The 18359-nt window shown below is 40.3% G+C and overlaps 2 protein-coding genes across 6 annotated transcripts; both read right to left on the bottom strand.

Annotated features, from left to right (window-relative positions):
• Positions 1-4351: 4351 nt before the first annotated feature.
• On the bottom strand, positions 4352-14186 carry cwf19l2 (CWF19 like cell cycle control factor 2). The gene is made up of 19 exons (XM_019885869.1): positions 14058-14186; positions 13499-13609; positions 13265-13381; positions 13081-13197; positions 12786-12905; positions 12210-12303; positions 11676-11791; positions 11067-11517; positions 9772-9985; positions 9515-9620; positions 9295-9396; positions 8612-8740; positions 7839-7976; positions 6211-6423; positions 5721-5837; positions 5471-5626; positions 5301-5381; positions 4997-5098; positions 4352-4767 (listed from the first exon to the last, which is right to left on the bottom strand). The coding sequence occupies exons 1-19, from the start codon at positions 14148-14150 to the stop codon at positions 4627-4629; spliced, it is 2718 nt and encodes a 905-aa protein (XP_019741428.1). The 5' UTR covers positions 14151-14186; the 3' UTR covers positions 4352-4626.
• A 589-nt stretch (positions 14187-14775) lies between these two features.
• LOC109525536 (THAP domain-containing protein 6-like) lies at positions 14776-18228 on the bottom strand. Of its 5 annotated transcripts, none has more exons than XM_019886100.1 (8): positions 18051-18228; positions 17880-17895; positions 17006-17202; positions 16788-16892; positions 16637-16693; positions 16092-16299; positions 15457-15610; positions 14776-15212 (listed from the first exon to the last, which is right to left on the bottom strand). In XM_019886100.1, exons 1-8 carry the CDS (start codon positions 18102-18104, stop codon positions 15155-15157), a joined length of 849 nt encoding a protein of 282 aa, XP_019741659.1. In that variant the 5' UTR covers positions 18105-18228; the 3' UTR covers positions 14776-15154. The 5 variants fall into 5 exon arrangements, with proteins under 5 accessions (XP_019741659.1, XP_019741655.1, XP_019741657.1 ...); XM_019886096.1 differs by having other exon boundaries at positions 17006-17198; positions 17785-17895; positions 18051-18118; XM_019886098.1 differs by having other exon boundaries at positions 16791-16892; positions 17006-17198; positions 17785-17895; positions 18051-18118.
• Positions 18229-18359: the final 131 nt, after the last annotated feature.

Raw genomic sequence — 18359 nt, 5'->3', positions numbered from 1 at the left:
TTTCATATATTTGCCTTGTCGGACTACTAAATGTCATTATTTTTAATTGGCATATACACAATTGAAACCGGTAGCCTCCAACATAACATTTTAATGTAACATTCTAATCATTATGGTCTATAAAAAGAAGTGGGGTACTGCACAATATATACCCCTGTGAACCGGCCCAAGATTTTGTTCTTAAAGTCAAGTGAACAATTTGGAGTGGGGTGGATTCACCTGATGAATTGGCAAAGTTGTAGGAGTGCTCATTTTGAAAGTGTATTTATTGAAATAAAGTGTTGCACGATTTGTCTACTTTGTAATTATTGTGAGAAATCACTAACATGATCACTGTCTTCACATAAATTAACATGATTAGCAATGACATACTGTTTTTACAACAGCATTACATTTCATCTGTGGGGGAATACAAAAAGGATCCTTGAGCAGGGATTTGAAAAGCAAGTGCATATCCTGAGCTGACCTCAAACTCTTTGACAGGGAGGAGACATTCTTAAATTGCAACGGCTGATTATCATCCCGGCTCCAGAGCGCATATGCAAGTACATCCGTCACCATGACAACTGGGCAGAATCAATTTACTGATGAGGCTAATGGAATAGTTTAAAGGAAAAAAAGGTTTGTTTGTTTGTTTGTTTTTAACCAAATATATTTATTTACTGTGGCAGCATCATTATTTGCTTGGATATTTTACTTAGTAAGAACCGAGGTACCTGGGAATGCAAGTAGCCCGAAACCATTGATCGTATCAGTGTGCTAAATTTAAGAATTTGTTATTCGTAGGCCAACAGTACATCCACAAACAGTTCCATAAATATTGGTACAAATGTGGACAGCAACTGACTATGATCTGATTGTATCAAGTTAATTCCAATTCATACTTGTGACGTCCTCAACACAAGCACTAATATGGCTTTATGGGCAGATAGCGAATAAGATGGCAGTCATTGTGCACGCTTGTTGCCTCCCGTCAGAGAACAGGAGGATGCTCGTGTTAGGCACTAATCACAACCACGACCTTGACCTCAACTGGCAGAGCATGTCTGCTCATTACGAGCACCCAAAGGGACGAGCGAGTGCAGAGGAGCAGGAACAAGACGTGATGCATCATTGGCGCGCGCACACACCCACACACAACTTGCTGTAATTTCCTGGAGGTACTTATTCATTTGACTTTTTGAAGCTGTATGAATTCAACACACCTCACACTACAGTATATTGTCCCTGATCTCTCCATCACACACGCACGCAGACACACTTTTCTTTTTCCTTATCTGGTCACTTGCTCTTTGCAATCAAGCAGCCACCCATCATTAATAACATAGGCTTTTAATAAAGCCAACTCGACAATGGAATAAATAATGTTCCAGAGAAGATAAGCCTGCTAGCTGGCCTGAGCTGGCAGTCGGCCATTTATAGACGCGTGCAGATGGCAATAGCTCAGTAAGTGTGCTATCGTGGAATTAGAGGGGAAGGGCATCTCTGGCCGTTGTGGTCTCATTCAATTGTAAGATCTGATTTAAATGGCAGATTTTAATAACTATATTATGCATGGAAGGATTGTGCCCCTTTGGAAGACTGGATAGTGTTTTCGATTTAAGATAGTATTTTAAACTATCCTCAGCTTGTGTGTTTACAACAGAGAACTAGTAAGTTAATAAGAGTGCCTGAGTCGGTACGTATCGGACAATCATGCACTCCTGCCACCTGTTGCATTGTGCATTCTGACAGCACATTGCACAAAAGAGTTACTGAATCAGAGAATGGAGCATCTCTACGATCGCAATCTGTCACTGAAGCAGCTCCCTTGCTGTGAGAAGGCAGTAAGTCGGAGGGTTGGTCGAGAATTGCTTCCCCTATTCCACCAGAGTCTCAACAGGCTCCAGTCCAACCGCAGAGCTTGCTCCCCTAATCAGCCTGTTCAACCACCGTGCATCTTTTGAACATGAACTGTTATTGTAAACAACAGAGAATGAACGGTGAAACATGAGGTGGTTATCTACTGTTTATGAGCATACCACATTTGAAACATCCATGCTCATGGGCAGAAGTACAATGTCCTCTCAGGTAAACCATGAGTATTCATGTACATTCTAAAAGCCTGAAAAATACTCACAGCCAGAGGACATGTTTAAAGCATGTAAAATACATGCAGGGTGGTCAAGCAAAGAAAAAAAGTTCTGCCACATGACACAAGAAAGTTGTGCAGGTATACAGATAACGTGTATCTGTCAGTATATGTATCAGTCATAAAAAGTATTGTTCAGATCATTTGTTTTAGATTGGAGTAAAATATCAGTGTTTATAATTCATGGCGAGAACTGTTTCTATAACGGGCCTTTGTTGCTTTCATGTACGGTGGTTACATAAGGCAACCGCAATATTCAAAACAGCTTTTAGTACGATGAAGTGCAGTTTAATTATTTTGTGCAACTGTAGCATTAAAGATATTGTTAAATCAATATGTGGCAACGAGCTCCTTTTGTGTTAGACCTCAGTACATGCACATTATCATCTATTTTTCCGTCAAGTGCATCTTATGGTGATAGATTGGTCCTGCGTGTCTAATAAAAAAAAACAATGTCAGTGGATTCTGGGCATTTCCAAAACATCACGGGCAGGAGACAGGACAAAGCAGGGAGGGCTGTCTTGGTCATAAACCTCCAGACAGCCGAATTGGTCACGACTAAACATCACTTCACGGCACTCTGCTACTATTAGCAATAATTCTTCTTAGCTGTACAGCATAAATAAGTATGAAAGTTGGAAATGTGATTGAGGAAGGCTTTTCTCCTTTTGCGACGGGCTGCTCATCTGCTGAGTAACCATTTTGCTTTTGCATTGATCACCATGCATGTACAGTACACAAAATCTTGGCAACTGGCTTTGCGGAGACTGTGTTCTTTTACCATCAATATCTACTGTATGTAAGTTCATGGTATGGAAAGCTGCAAAACATTTGGGAATGACTGCTGGCCTGCAATATAAGGACAAACCGGTGGGAGAACATCGCTCATTACACACAAAGCAGTTGTAACTGGTAAGAAATATTGAATGGAAGCTATATCCGCTTCAGTTTTTCTGGGAGGACTTTTTACAAGAATTTGTGTCACGGTGTGCATGCGAATAAGAAACAATGTTTTATACAGTTTGTCTTATCGTGAAGACTCATAGGCAGAAGACAACAAATATCTTGTCCGCTTCCCACACTAAGTCATTAAGACTGCTGAAATGGGTGAATGTGATGAATTTCAGTCCACTTTTCCCCTGGACCATTTGTCCCGTTGATATTTTAGTACCAGGTGGGAGGAATCTATGACGAGCTAACATTAGTGGCCCGGGTGGAGGTCTGTTCTCCGACTACCTGGATGTAATTGCACAGTATTGTGCACTTGAGTGGCAAGCAAAGTTAGCGCTTGATTGCGAATGGCAAAGGCGGCACATACGGTATAATCGGAAAGCTGTACCTCAGGGACTATATTGTTCGATCACAATGAAACGATTCTTATCCGTGAGACTGATAACGACATCTGTAACACTTGCCTGCGGGAAATTTGTTCTGCGTTTCATTTTGTGTCCTTGACGACAATGATTTCAGCATAACACTTAAGTTCCTGTAATTTTCCTCTTTCTATAGTGTAAAGTTTTTGTATGAAAAAAAAAATGCCAAGTAAACTTGCTTTTGGTGTTGTGAACGATTCATCAAAATACTTTGACAGGCAGCACGGTGGTCAACTGATTAGCACATCCGCCTCACAGTACAAGAATCGGAAAGAGGTCCGGGGTTCTTTTCTCGAGGTCGTCCAACCCCACAAATTGCATGATGTGATGGAAATGTTTGGTTACATGGCTTGGTGTGTGGCTATCATATCAGACAAAGATTCTTCAAACGGCCAATGAATGGCCTCTATTAATTAATGTTGAAGCCTCCGATATCTGGCAAAAAAAAATCCAGATGCAGATTTGTAATATGTAACCTTATACAGCAAAAGGAGAAGTTTCTGGGATACATACTGTATAAATCCACAGCTGCACATTCACATGCAGAGGATCCTACAATGCAACGTGAACTGTGGTGACTCTTTGCAGTGATGGGCTAATCAAAAAGGCAAGAGTATGCTGTGTGAAAGAAATGATGAGGACGCATTTGGGGGCAAGGTAGCTGATTACTTCTAAGAGGAGATGACAGGATTGGGAGGCTGTGTCGTGCTTCTCCGCTGGAAGGCTGTCATGACACTGCAACCTCTAACAATTAAGTGACAGCTGCACATGATTGTGAGGCCAGAGTAACAATGAAAACCCAAGGCAAAATAACAGGCGACTGGGCCCGTTTCAATCCAAAAATTGGATGTGCATTTGATCAATCATAACAAACCCAATTTTAATAAAGTTGGGACATTGTGTTCTAGATAAAAACAGAATACGATGATTTTCAAATTATGTTCGGCCTATATTTAATTGAATACACTACAAGATATTTGACGTCCAAATTGATGAACCTGATTGCTTTTAGCAAATAATCATTCACTTGGAATTTTATGACTGCAATACATTCCATAGAAGCTGGGACAGGTGGCAAAAAACGACTGAGAAAGTTGAGGAATACTGTTTAAATTTGTCCTGCTAGACCTCACTCTTGGTACAATCGTACTGTTTCCACCATTGGGCAAACTGCAGGACTTTTTTCCTCTGGTCATCGAAGTTTTCACGTATCAACTTCCTCCAAAGCCTCGGCTCCAAGTCCATCATACCTCCAACGACTTCCTGTGATGAGAAGGCCGGTCAATCATATTGAAACTGTTTCTTTTCAAGTACAGGAAGGCTGACTTCATTTTTGTTTCACTCCATTCCAGAAATATTTTTAAACAATATGACAATCCCAATCTTCCCCAAATTACTTTAAGAATTCAATCTTTTGCAACTCGCTGTTTGCAACTGTGAAGAAAAAAAGGGATTTACAGACACAGTGTGAAATGTTAAGGCATAAGCTGACCTTGCCGAAGTAATGTGGGAACTTCTGTTCATTTTCAATTACATGAGCAAACCCTCCCTGGAGTCCAAAGTCTACAGCAAAGTAGGGCAGCCCTCGGGGAACCTGCAGCACACAAACAATTAACCAGGCGTGAAGCAATTCACAACAGAGGACAATGAATGAAGAGGTAGGAGGGAGAGACAAAAACTATGGAGCACGAAGGACATAAATTGGTCTATTGGCCGATTTAAATTACCATATTGGTTTTATTACGATGCTAGGGCAGCATGAAGGCAAACAAACAGGCAAAAAAAAAAAAACTTACAGATTTGCGGATGTCTTTCAAAGAAAGGTCAACAACCTTCTTGTTCATGGCCCATTCCTCATCAGACTCCATGATCGCTTTCTGGGGGGGCAGACACATCAGATTCAGTGCTCTTGAGAGGACATCTGAATGTTGTGTGGCCAAAACGACACAACCACTAACCCGCATACCTTAAAGTATATAGGTGCCATATCACCCAGCTCCCGGGGAAGTGGGATACACTCCAAGACCATGTGCTGTCTCTTGCGTGGGTTCATATGCGTTTCCATGAACACACAGTCCAGGTCCTGGGACTCAAACATACGCACCAAGCTGCGTCGGAACAGCTGTATACCTCAAAGTAAGACGGAAGTGAAGTCAGTTATATGTGAGCAAGCGGTTTGATCACCGTACAGTACAACAGTCAACTGATTGGTCCACCTGTATCTCTGACCAGACTTCCTCATCCAAGGTGGTGGCGGAGCAGTGATGCTGGAGTGGACAGACTAGACAGTGGCCATTTGTCAGGGACACTCCTGCAGGTAGACTTAAGTATACCTGGATATAAAACATCACACATACAAAAGCACATTGCAGTGGCTCAAAAATAGCTCCTGCAGACAATCTGTCTGATCTATAAGAAACCCTCCTATGCTAGCTTTCTATTTGCAGATACTGATCGCACTGACCTATTGGCAGCTGCACACACCTCTCACCATCTCAATTGTGACTGCACATCCCAAATTAGAATATTGTATATTCTTATACAGACCAAACATACTACCGGTACTATAATTTTTCTGCATATGCCCCTCAGAGGGGAAAACATTGACACCGCTATTGGCAGTGATTTTAATTGGACAGCAATGTTATTAATTATTACCATTATGAATTCCAGAAGCCCAAACATAGGATATCCACAATTGATTACCTTGCTCCCTATGGCCACTATGAGGTGCTTTTGGAGCTCCTGGCTGCTGAAACAGTGTCGGCATTTCTCCATGGAGGTCGCCAGCCTCCGACTCTCTTCAGTGGCACGCTTCCTCAACCTCTCCTCCTCCCTCCCCGCACCCTCTTTTTGCGCCGCACTTGACACAAACATGTCATCCAGAGTGTAGTTGTCACCGTCCGTCTTTCCCATCATCTGGAGGGTGGATTGGAACACAATTAATGATGGTGGAGAATAGCACAGCGGGATGCAAGTGGCATGAAGACAGAAGTATTGTTGTAACTAAGACTGGATTTATTTTTTGATATGATATGCAGGATATATCAGCAGATGATTATGGACCCTTTTGATTGTAACGTAACCGTTTGTAAATGTTGACACAATGTTATCTTGTGTGTGTGTGTGTGTGTGTGTGTGTGTGTGTGTGTGTGTGTGTGTGTGTGTGTGTGTGTGTGTGTGTGTGTGTGTGCGCACGCGTGTGCATGCGAGAGATGTCTATGGACCAGTTGAAGGACACGGAGTACCGACTCAGCCGTTAAGTCTCAGTCTTGTCACCATGGTAACCAGGCAACAGATTACTGTGGTGTGTGTGTGTGAGAGAGAGAGAGAGAGAGGAGAGAGAGGGGGGGGGGGCAAGCACAGCTCAAGTGTGTGTATGTGAGTGAGACTGAAAAGTGAATTAGTTTCGTGCTGTGGGGAGTGTGTGTACCCTTCCCTACCTTTAAAAACATAGTCTGGTGTAATTGTACATAAAATTGCATACACAGATTACTCAGGCTGCATAGCAAATATCAGCTTCCAAATGTAGCTGGAGTGTTGTGTGTGTCTGGCATTAAAATGAACACATTTATGCCGATTGAGTCTCGATTTGAAAACTCACTTAAGCCATTGGGGCAAATACAAATCTGCATTGACCGAAGGTTAGGTCGAATTAATAATAATAATAACAAAACCTTACAACACAATATTTTCATTGAAAACAAACAAGGTTCATACATGGCACACAACTATGAACAGTAACAGAGGGTGAGCAGCACCTAAGAGGATTTTGTAGAAGATCAACACTATTGTTAAGCACTACAGTAGGTGATCTTGTGTTGCCATGACAATCGCAGAGGTACTGCTCTCCATTTATATGCCAGTCTACCATCATAACTATCTTGAAGCGTTTCTTTTTAGGTAAAATGACAATATATTACAAAAGATTATTTCAAGGCATACACAGCTGCATATTTTTACACTGTATTCTATATTGTACAGTGTATTTTATATACATTTGGGTTCTGTATCGGTGCTAAAGATTTGCACAGCCAAAGAGAAACACTGGATAATTCTTCAAATGCAATCTTAAAAAATAAATACTGGTTGCTTTGAGCATCAAGTTCTTATTTAATATTATGTAAACTCATTTGTGCAGCTTTGCAATACAATGAAACATAGTCTTTAAATTTCCAGTCTAGGGGAATAACTAACCTTATCTTCAAGATGCCAAGTGACTTTTTCAATTACTTTTCTATAGCCAGTGCTTCCAAACCTGCCTCAAGGTCATTGTTTTTTTCTGTGCTGTGTTCCGCACTGCACTGTTTGTGATCAAAGAAGGCACTCTTTACCTTGGCAGCCATTCGAGAGTAGAGGGCATTCTGATCTTGCGCTGAGCCCATCTTCTCCCTCCTGACCATCTCCTTCAGACCCACACTGTCATCATCCTGGAAGTACCTCACCCGCTGCCCATCAACATGAGTCTCAATCTGGACAGACAGAGTGTGCGCATGCTGTTAGCAAGTTAACGTCACTGGCATCATGTTCAGAGTACAGTATATTAGCTATTAATACTGGTTAAAAAAAAAAAAAGATCTCATTCTAATGAAACCAACTCCCTCAATTGGCAAATATCACGCTGTTTTTTTCATCAATTTGCAGACTGAAATAAATTCAAGTTACTACAAAGCATTACAAAGTTCCTCTAGATTCAAGATCCTGCATAAGAATATTATGTGTATTACAATCAATAAAAAAACAATACAATAAAAAACATCGGTTTGACATATTTGAATATATATCTTGTATGGGATATCATTACATGAGTGTGCATATCATAATGCTGTGGATGGTCTAATGTTGTATACATTTATGCGCATCATCCAGAATAATAAATATACTACCGTGTATGACATCAGAAATTTAAATTGAACATCATGAGAAGAATAGGACTCAATCATGAAAATCAGGCAGGTTAAAAAAAACAAACACACCCACACCAATAAAAACATTACCTCCTAAAAAGGCCATTAACACATTATACTGTCACATACGTGAGGGGGGATGTAAAGACATCATTATTATGTTTGGCAGCAGTTACAATTCCCTTATAGGTATTCCTTACTGCCTTCTTCTTCCGACGTCCTCCGTGGGGCTCCTGAGGTCCTGACATGGGCTTGAGGGGCCAGGCTTGACCGGCCTGATCAGTTCTGAATAATAGGACCTCTTGTTCTTCACTAGAGCAGCCCGCCACCTTAGAAACCCAGAAAAGATTTCTTTAATATTTTTTCTTATACTAACATCACTTACCAAAGAGTTACAACCTCTTGAAGCTCTATCAAGACTATATCATGTGATGGTAAGCTAACCAAATGTCCACTTTTGCCCAAACCTGTCCACTTTTTTACGTTTTGTGCAACAAATGACAGGCGGAGTGCACTGTGTTGTTGGGGGCACGTGTGAAAAGATAGTTGTGTATAGATATTTTGTTAAAGCTGGATTCTCTACAGAGAATCCATATTTATAATATTGTCATATGATTTATTTGGCAAGTCAGACTTCACAAGATAGCTATTATGTATTTTGTTTTATTTTCAATTTACATTCTGCTGCAGCATACAGGATGTGTACAGGCAGCCGTGCCTGTGTGTGTGTGTGTGTGTGTGTGTGTGTGTGTGTGTGTGTGTGTGTGTGTGTGTGTGTGTGTGTGTGAGACTCTTTTCTGACCATTGCGCTACCCCTACCCAACAAACAAACCAAACAAAACAAAAAATGGGGCACAGACTAATGAATGTGGTAAATTCAGACCTGGTTTGATTTTGCTGTTTCGTGAAGTTTCTTCCGTGCAGCGTGGTTCTCTTTGGCTTTCTGAGCTGCATCCAACTGGGCCTTTAGTTCCTCAACCACGGCCTGAAACAGAGTCACAGATATATTTATTCATTAAAGTTTCAGCTTTATTTTGAGTCATTTGGCCAAGATTTGTACGGTATGTTGAAATTCTAAAAATGTATTCAAGTGGCCGACTTACTTTGTTACCCATAATCTCAGCCTTCACCATTTTGGCGCCCAATTTGTTCATCTCTTCCTCAGAGAGAAGTGGAATCTCTTCCTCCTCTGCATCACTGTCGCTCTCACTTGAAGCAAGCATAAAAACAACACATTTTAGAAAAAAACAGCAATGACGCCAAAATACATTTACATCCTGATCTCATGATCTGACATTTGGCAGTACTTTTATGACTGATTTATGAAAAAGAAAACGGATCGATGGGAAAGATAACTGACTTGGATTTTGCCGTTGCAGCAGCTACATCATCACAAGGAGCAGGGGTTAGCTTTGCAGCATCTCGCACTTCCTTATCGGGCTCATGGGAAAGACCGCCACTCTTCTTCCAGCCCACAGTACTTGTTGTTCGGGGACCGGAATCATCATCATCTGATGTGGGTTTCAAGAACCCCATAGATGATGAAGAAGCTCTACGAGGGGGACGCTCGGGAGCTGCTCAGAAAATGCAATGAAAAGCATACCGGTACTGAAACTCTCAAAGCAAATTGTTGTGTATGCGTGTAGGATTTGAAGCAAAATACGATGAGAAGAATATACTGGGCTCTAGACAAACTTTTGGCACTGGTTGCACTGGTGTGGCCACATTTTTTGGTATTGTTTTCTTGATTGCACTGAAGTCTTTCAACTGCATCACATTCAACACCACAGTTCTACAGCTCTTGTCTTCCATCCATCTATCCATGATCCAAACGGGTTAACCTCACAAGGGTGGGGGGCATACTGGAGCCTATCCCAGCTGTCTTCGGGCAGTAGGCACGGTACGGCTCCAACTGGTGGCCAGCCAATCGCAGGGTACACACAGACAAACAACAACCACTCACACTCACATACAGAGCGGGGCTCACCAACCTTTTTGAAACTAAGCGTTCAATCTACCTTCATATGTTTTTATTAATGATGAATGATATTAATTTCTGAGAAGACACTGATCACTGTAATACAAAAAATAAACTGTTAAAAGAATAGTATTATGGAAATGTTATTGGTATAAGGAATAGTTAACAGTGCCACACTACATACAATTCAGAAATGTTGCCTCCATGTGCCATAGACGGATAACAGGTAATGGCAGCATCAAGAGACACAAAAATACACATTGGACATGAATCAGAATTATGTCGATTCAACTGTACCGTAAACAGAGTGATAGGTCAAATAATTGATATCATTGCAATACACAGACAATCTAAACCAAACACGCCCACATTGAATAAAACACAAAACAACACCTGCCGTGAGCACGCTGGCCATTCAATGGTGTAGTTATGGTACATTAGAGGAGCACAGACCATTAAATATGGAAAAAGGATTGCAGATGTTTCCCCGTGGAGTAATGCTGACGCAAAACACCCAAACACCAGGTTTGTCCAGGCCAACTCCATTTGTTATTTGTTCCAACTCCATTTGTTAGGGTTTTTTTTTTTTGCCGCTGCCCAACCCTTACACTGTGTTACAATTTGCCAGCATTTTGAGAGTGTATGTATAGTGGTAATACAAAAGGATATTAACTTACCTTTGCTGTCATAATCTTCTGTGGGCTTAAGAAAACGGCCTTTCAGTGACCCAAGAGAGGAAGAGCGTTGACTCCATTTTTTCTCAAATGAGGATGTAAGACTGGGCCTCTCTCCCTCTCTGTTTCTCTCTCTCTTTTCATCTCTTTCCTTCTCTCTCCACCGGTCGCTATATCTGTCTTTGTCCTTGTTTGGGTTTCTTTCACTATCTTCATTTCTCTCTCGTTCTCGATGGCTTCTCCTGTCAGAATATCTCTCTTGGGACGAAGGTGATGAGTCTCTTTCATATCTCCTCCACTGATCTCTTTCCATCTCGTCTCCTTTTTTCCGCCACCTCTCTGTGCTCTCCTTTCCTTCCAACCGTCTGCCTTTCAACATATTATCTCCTCTGCTTTTATGTCCATAAGCAGTTTTTTCTGCTTCAGCAAGTCGCTGCTGGAATACCTGCATTGACTGCAAAATAAACAACATGTGAAAAGTTGGAATATTTGTGTATTGCAAGCAGGATGCCTCTTTTCGTGAGCATCGCCTTGTTGGCTACAATAAAAATGTTGGCTTTTCTATGATCTAGCTACGTGGATTGAAAAAGTGTGCCAGCCATCAGTCCTTACTCCGTATCTGTCTGCCACCACATCATCCAGGCTGCGCTGCTCTCTCTCTGCTTGCTCCTTCATCCTCTGGTAGTTCTTCCTCAGCCAGCTCAGACCGCCATCATTCACCACCGAACCTGTTGGAAGATTTATTTCTAGTTTATGTCTACCATTGACATAAAGGTAGTTTTCTTTTCCTGGATACATTTTCATTTTTTTTCATGTTGTGCTTGAATCTGAATATTACTGCATGTGGGTTCAAAACAATCTGATTTATAATCTGGCTCACCGAACATTTAGGTAATCACAAACCATTAACATTTGATGTACTTAATAAAATAAAGAGTGATCAGATTTAACATGTTTACAGTAATTCATTTATTAGTAGTTTAATATATTAATTCATGTATTAGAATAATGGTGCAACAAAAACTTTATGTATTTCAAATACATATTTTAATTCTTAACTTTTTTTTTTTTTTTTTAACCTCATGGCCCTTCTCTCTGTTTTTGTAAAATAAAATCTCAAATCAGAAATCTTGAGACCAATGTTACCTTTTTTTGCAGCAGCACCAGCCACCTCCTCTGGAGGGAGACCAGTTCCACCATCCTTCCAGTATGGGTTAAGTTCTAATTTGAGCAAGCCATCCTAAAAATAAACACAAAAATAATGTTTACCCACACTGACGAACTGTATCTACTCCCATTACCTATTGTCCCAAATGTTATTTTCACCAATTATTCGATAATTGTGTAAGAAAGTTATTTTTTGAACAAGTGGCGTCTCGCCCAGGTTACTTTGGCTGTTGGGTGGAACTACACCATGGACTGGTAATCACAGGCCACAAAGAGACAAACAATCATTACACCACCACTACACAAGAGAGAATATGTGCTACCTTGGTAAATGATAATCTCTCATAAAAAAAAATAAACATCTTGCATTGAATCTTGTATTGATTGATTGTTCTTTTAGTGGTTCAGCAAGTTGGACCCACTAATTTGTTAGCATGGCAACCAGAAAATATGGAAAATTAAGACCATATCTTACTCTTATAGATAGGGCATTCGGTGCTTTTGTGCATCAGACAGATGAGTAAAAAAGTATGGTAATTCAACCATTCTACACACTTGTTCAATGGCCTGAGCTTTGGCCCACTCCTCCTCTTTCTGTCGGTCTTTCTCAGCTCTCTTCTCTGCTACGGAAGTCGTTTTCATGGCCAAAAAGTCAAAAGTCATCCATGCATCTCGCTACAGGAAAGAGATATATATTACTGTATGTCTTGGTATCAATGGATGGGAAAAACAAACACCAACCTTTAAAATGTCTTGAAATGCACAAGTGAATACTCAAGTTCATATGAAATTATCGAGTGAAACTAAACATATCATTCAGTGCCACTGGGAGACAAAATAGAAACAGTACTTGGACATTTTGAGTTGAGTCGCCATTGTTCTCTGGAGACTTGGACTTCTCTGAAACTTTCCAGGCTTTAGCCGGCTGTGACTGAGGCTCAGCTTCAACCCACTCTTCAGCTGAGTCCTGAGAAATAAAGCACAAGCAAATTAATTAATTAAATTAATTACTTTTGATGAATTAATCAACTCACATTTGAGCTGTCACTTGAGCCATCTGATGCTTCTGTCCCCTTCTTTTCCTTCTTGGCCTTCTTTTTCTTCTTTTTAGATTTCTTCTCTTTCTTCTTTTTGGTTTTAACAGAAATTTCCTAGATGGGGAAATGTAGGTGAGAAAATTTTAGGTGGCTTTTTTTAATCACTACACTGAAGCCAATTACAACATGAGCGATGTTTTTTTTATCCTCGATTTTTCTGACAACCCTTACGTCTTCTAGTTCCTTTAATCTGTCTGTGACCTCAGGGAGCATCCAAGTGTCTTCCCCTCTCTGCCTCTTCAGCTCCTTCCTCCTCTCCTCTCTCTCATATTGTTGCTTGGCCTAAACAGTGTGGGGGTGAAACACAATAGACAAAAGCAATTGAAAAATACAGTAAATTAAAACAAAATTTAAAAATAAGCGTAGATCCTTGGCTTTCATCAGAGCAAAACACAAATGAGACGGGATGATAATGTGTCGAAAACACTTATGGGTGCAGAAGCATCATCAGTTCTGTGCAGGTAGCACTGTAAACACAGCTTGAAAGCAAGTAGATAACAGTCACTGTAAACATGACGGACCTGCCGCAAACAAGCCATAAAAAAACCGGGCAAACAGAGCCGGCGAGTCCTATCAGCTTTGTCCGTGTTTGGACAGTTTTGTCTATAATCGGTGACAACATTAGCCATTAGCCTACTGCTAGCTTGTATCAGAGCAGGAATAAGTGTGCTTTGACCCGAGTCGAATTAGATCGAATGTATGTAAATAGTTAACTCTTGTTAGAATGTACCCTTTCAAGCGCTTCTTGTCGTGCCTGTCGTTTACTGTCCTTCCGATCAGCAATGGTGCTTGAACTCTCAAAAGAAACTGCGTGCGCCGCCATGACACTGCCGTAAGTGAGTGCAGTCAGGTCGTAAATTGCTTACGTCCTTTGGATGGGCTTTGTGGCTATTCTCATAGGTAATTGTAAAGTCTTGAAAACAAACGGGTGCGGCCCGGTGGTCCAGTGGTTCGCCCGTCGACCGCATAGTGCAGGTCTTCCTGTGTGGAGTTTGCATTTTCTCCCTGGGCCTGTGTGGGTTTTCTCCGGGTACTCTGGTTTCCTCCCACATCCCAAAAACTTGGCAGGCTGATTGAACACTCTAAATTGTCTCTAGGTGTGAGTGTGAGTGCAGATGGTTATACAGATAGAAGTGATAATTTCGAAATGTGAAAACGGGCTGATATTTATTATAAAGTGTGGCCAATTGATGTTTATATTTCATCATTATTGTGCGAAATTGCTTATGTGATCAGTGTCTTCTCAGAAATGAATGTCATTAATTATAACATATGAAAGTAGTTTGAGCAAATCTATTTCAAAAGTGCACTCTATCGAACTAGTAGCCCTCTGCATTAATCAGTCGCCAAGAAGGAGCTCTTAGTTTCAAAAAGGTTGGGTAGCCCTGCTTTAGAGACTTAGGGCATAAAAGCATACTAATTAAAAAAAAAAAGACATCAGAACTCACTGAATTTTTAAACAATTGTAATGCAGTTTTATTACAAATGACTGACATGTAGCTATTATACAAGTAAGCAGTGTGGGTTGGAAACGTTTTTCCCTCAAAAAATACATTTTAAGCATATGGTAACTACAAACTTTACATTACATAATATTAACATCTTTCAAACAACAACGCCACCAGAAATGGAGACCAAGGCATTTTCAATAAGACCAACCAACGGGTGGGCAGGTAGCTATGGTCAGTCATGATGGCAAGTATGTCGGCAGAAGAGTATGGAAAATCATTCGGTTCTTCACCTCCTGGAGCAGGGCGGACAGAAACACAGCCTTGTACTATTCTTTCACGTTGCCTGATCCAGTTGGTTCAATGTCACTCTGAACCATTATATGGCTGGTAAATCGTCTGAAATTGTCCTGCCATGGGGTTGTTGTCCCATCCACCTTTAAAATGAGAGAGGAAAAAAAAGCACATATGCCGAAAAGAAAAACAATACAGTTGTGATGCATCTTTGTCAACCTCATTTTATTCAATATGCTCCATTTTGGAATCCATACCAGATGCCCTGATTGAGTTGATGACCAGCTCCCACAGTGACAATGACTGATACAATTCTGCATACATCTATTCAATAATAAATTCATCTCAAAACGATTTTAAACATTTTTAAAAGTGCAACATGCCTACTTTTGCAAAGTCTTTGAATGCGGGAGAGGAAGTTGCAGAGTGTCGCGGAGGTAATCATAAACCTTTGGCCCATGGAGATGGAGCGTGAGGGCAAATTCACGCTGATCCTTGGAGTACTCTTGGCCCTTTTTTTCAAGGAGGTCAAGTTTCAGCCCTGAAATTCAAAGAATAGAAACAAATTAGTAAATTGGTCGTGAATAATACTTAGGAAGTCCAGCAAAAAATATAAACATGAAAGGTGCTCTAATACAGCTACAGTGCCATGAAAAGAAATTTACACATTACATTATTGTTATTATATTATTATGAGTATGAAAACCGAGGTACTGTGCTCGAGAAAAAAATGAGGGCAGATTCGGAGTTAGCGCAAAAAAAAAAAAATCAAGGGGAAAAGTTTACTTGCATCACTGTTAAAATAAACTGAAGAAATAAAACGTTGGTATCCTGTGTTATTGAACCTAAATGTGCTAAAGCTAAACTAAAATCAAGTGCTGAAATGTTCATCTTTGAGACTCAAGGGAACTGGGCATCTATCAGAGATGTGCAACATTTCTATCAGCAAACCTTTCCAATGCAATTATTTTGAAGCACGCTGATAAATGTATGCATTTGCTTTACTTGTACTTTCATTTGACCTGAGTAAAAATCAAGCCTGTCTTGTAGCTCTATGTTGATGAGGTCCTTCTCCTTCAGTTCGTCGATCAGGCAGCGCACCGTTTGCTTTGCCCTACTTTCCCTGATTTTTGCATTCCTGCTGTCACGTTCCAGACTCTCCACTCTTGCTAGGGCTTCATCGAGCCTTTTCTTTAGAAGGCAAGCAGGAGGCAATGCGTAGGCGTGATCCTATGAGAAAGATGGATGAAAATATTTGGACTGAGGTTTAAAGTCCCTGAAACATGATGCTCAAAGTCATGGACGACACACCACAGAGAAGAATGTTATCAAGATTGACAAATTTGAATGAATAAAACGAAATGGCCATAAAGACATAAAACCAGGCTCAAAAATCATGAAAATCTAACTGTTCTTGCAGCCCTTAACATGCTGTACGCATGTTTGCTGAATGCTCTGAAACCACGCCCTGCTCAACTCTCAATACATCAACTATTTTCTTATGGATTGCACACACGTAATGTACAAAGCTCGGAATTCTTGCAGGTTATTAAATTAAAGCACTCACAGTTGTGTGGTATTGAGAATCATTCTTCATCTCATCATTAATCCCACTGTCACCATCCTGGATATGAGAAAAGACAGAAAAATCAGAGATTAGAACCAACAACAGCATGTTGGCACCTAAGATCGACAGTGTTTAAAATCCAGATAATTACAATCGTAATTCGAGCAACAATTGGCTCAGGAGCTGGTTTCAAGACAGCCTGAGACACGTCCATCGACTCGAGTTCCAGACATTCTTTAGCTCTCTTTGAAGCCTGCTAAAATGGTAAAAAGATTGAAATACAGTTTAAAATCAACCTTCGTGGGTTATTTATTTGGATTATATGCATATATAATGCTTACTCAATGTATAGCTTAGCGATACACCTACTTTGTGGAGATGAGCCGGAAGGCTGAAAACTGATGGTATGGCTCCAGCTCTAAGCCGGACAGTTTGGCCAGTCCTGTCAAAGTCCTCCGGATTAAAATGAACACTGCAGAGCACTGAGTGGTCACTGGCTACAAAGTTTTTTCTCCTGAGGGCAACTTCCCATTGCCTCCTTTTATGTTTTTCTTTTGGAAACCTTAAAAACATGGAGTCAAACGGTTATAGCATGCCACAAGATAGCAACAGTTAACCAGTCCAAGTTCTGATATATTATATATTATGATATACCATATATGAAGTCAAAATCCATCAGGGTGAGAGAGTTATTGCTGCAACACGTCAATTACTATGTTCTTTAAGCATTTGACATCTAGCGTTCATTTTTAACGAACTATACAACCACCACACAGCAATAATGCCATGCAGTATTACTGAGACCACCGGTTTTCACGTACCTATTAATTGCGCCTACTCTACTCAATAATTTACAAACTTGTCGACTTTTAACCTATCAAAGTGATCTTTGTGACATTGGAAGTTTTATTTGATGCATTTTCGGGCAAAATTATATATTTTAGTATGCAACCGTCAGGAAAATATTACTAGCATATCTACTAATAGAAGCCTGCTAGTCGTGATAAATTAGTAAGTTAATAAATAACTGAATTGGTAGCTATTTAATAGTAATACATAGCTTTGGCTGTTAGCATTTCACTCTGGTGGACTACAAATTACAGTTGCACTCAAGTTATTGTTTTAACATAACAAGAATTCAAACTTACTTGTGAAAGGTAATTTTCCGTGCCTTGACCTCGGCATTTCGCTCATTTTTGCAACCGTGAGCAACACAATACTCGGGCATCTTCGTACCTCCGGGGAGATATCTCGCTTGCCTGCAAACATGGAAGCAATGTGTTTTAAAACGGCCCCGATAGTCGAAGGACCACACGTCTTGTAGCAAAACATGTCTGATTTTGATAACAACCTAAGATGCGTCAGAATCAGGAACCAATCAAGAGTTACTATTTTTAATGAAGACAAAACATACCTGAACACTGATGAGGAATAATTTCTTCTTCTTCTTCTGTTTACTAATGATCATAACGCATTAGCGCCAACTATTGATCTGCAACGATTACTGCTTTGGCTGTTCATTTGTGTCAACAATAGCAAAATGAATTTAAGGCTGTTTTCTTTTCAAATTATTTTCACATGTCTTGTTATCCTCAAAATTTTAAATCGTATGAGTTTATCTTCTTTCTATTATTAAATGTCTCACCTGTATTCATTTTAATTCGCTAAGTAGCTCCTCCATTTTTTTTACACTGCATAATTGCAGGTTGAATTCATTCTCATT

This window comes from Hippocampus comes, unplaced genomic scaffold (assembly GCF_001891065.2).
Source record: "Hippocampus comes isolate QL1 unplaced genomic scaffold, H_comes_QL1_v1.1 scaffold29, whole genome shotgun sequence".
NCBI lineage: Eukaryota > Metazoa > Chordata > Actinopteri > Syngnathiformes > Syngnathidae > Hippocampus > Hippocampus comes.
The sequence above is the reverse complement of the archived record's forward strand: the minus strand, read 5'-3'. Positions and strand labels throughout refer to the sequence as shown.

Bases quoted from the DNA above. Each gene is read 5' to 3' on its own strand.
- cwf19l2 (XM_019885869.1), bottom strand. From the start codon at position 14,150: ATGGCGGCGCACGCAGTTTCTTTTGAGAGTTCAAGCACCATTGCTGAT. The intron at 13,610-14,057 runs GTACATTCTAAC...CACACTGTTTAG, and splicing joins GACAAGAAGCGCTTGAAAGG to GCCAAGCAACAATATGAGAG. The intron at 5,099-5,300 runs GTAAGTTTTTTT...TGTGTGCTGCAG, and splicing joins TGAAAGACATCCGCAAATCT to GTTCCCCGAGGGCTGCCCTA.
- LOC109525536 (XM_019886096.1), bottom strand. From the start codon at position 17,864: ATGCCCGAGTATTGTGTTGCTCACGGTTGCAAAAATGAGCGAAATGCC. The intron at 15,611-16,091 runs GTCAAATGAAAG...TTTGAATTTCAG, and splicing joins CAGGCTTGATTTTTACTCAG to GGCTGAAACTTGACCTCCTT. The intron at 15,213-15,456 runs GTAGGCATGTTG...CTCATTTTAAAG, and splicing joins CATTCAAAGACTTTGCAAAA to GTGGATGGGACAACAACCCC.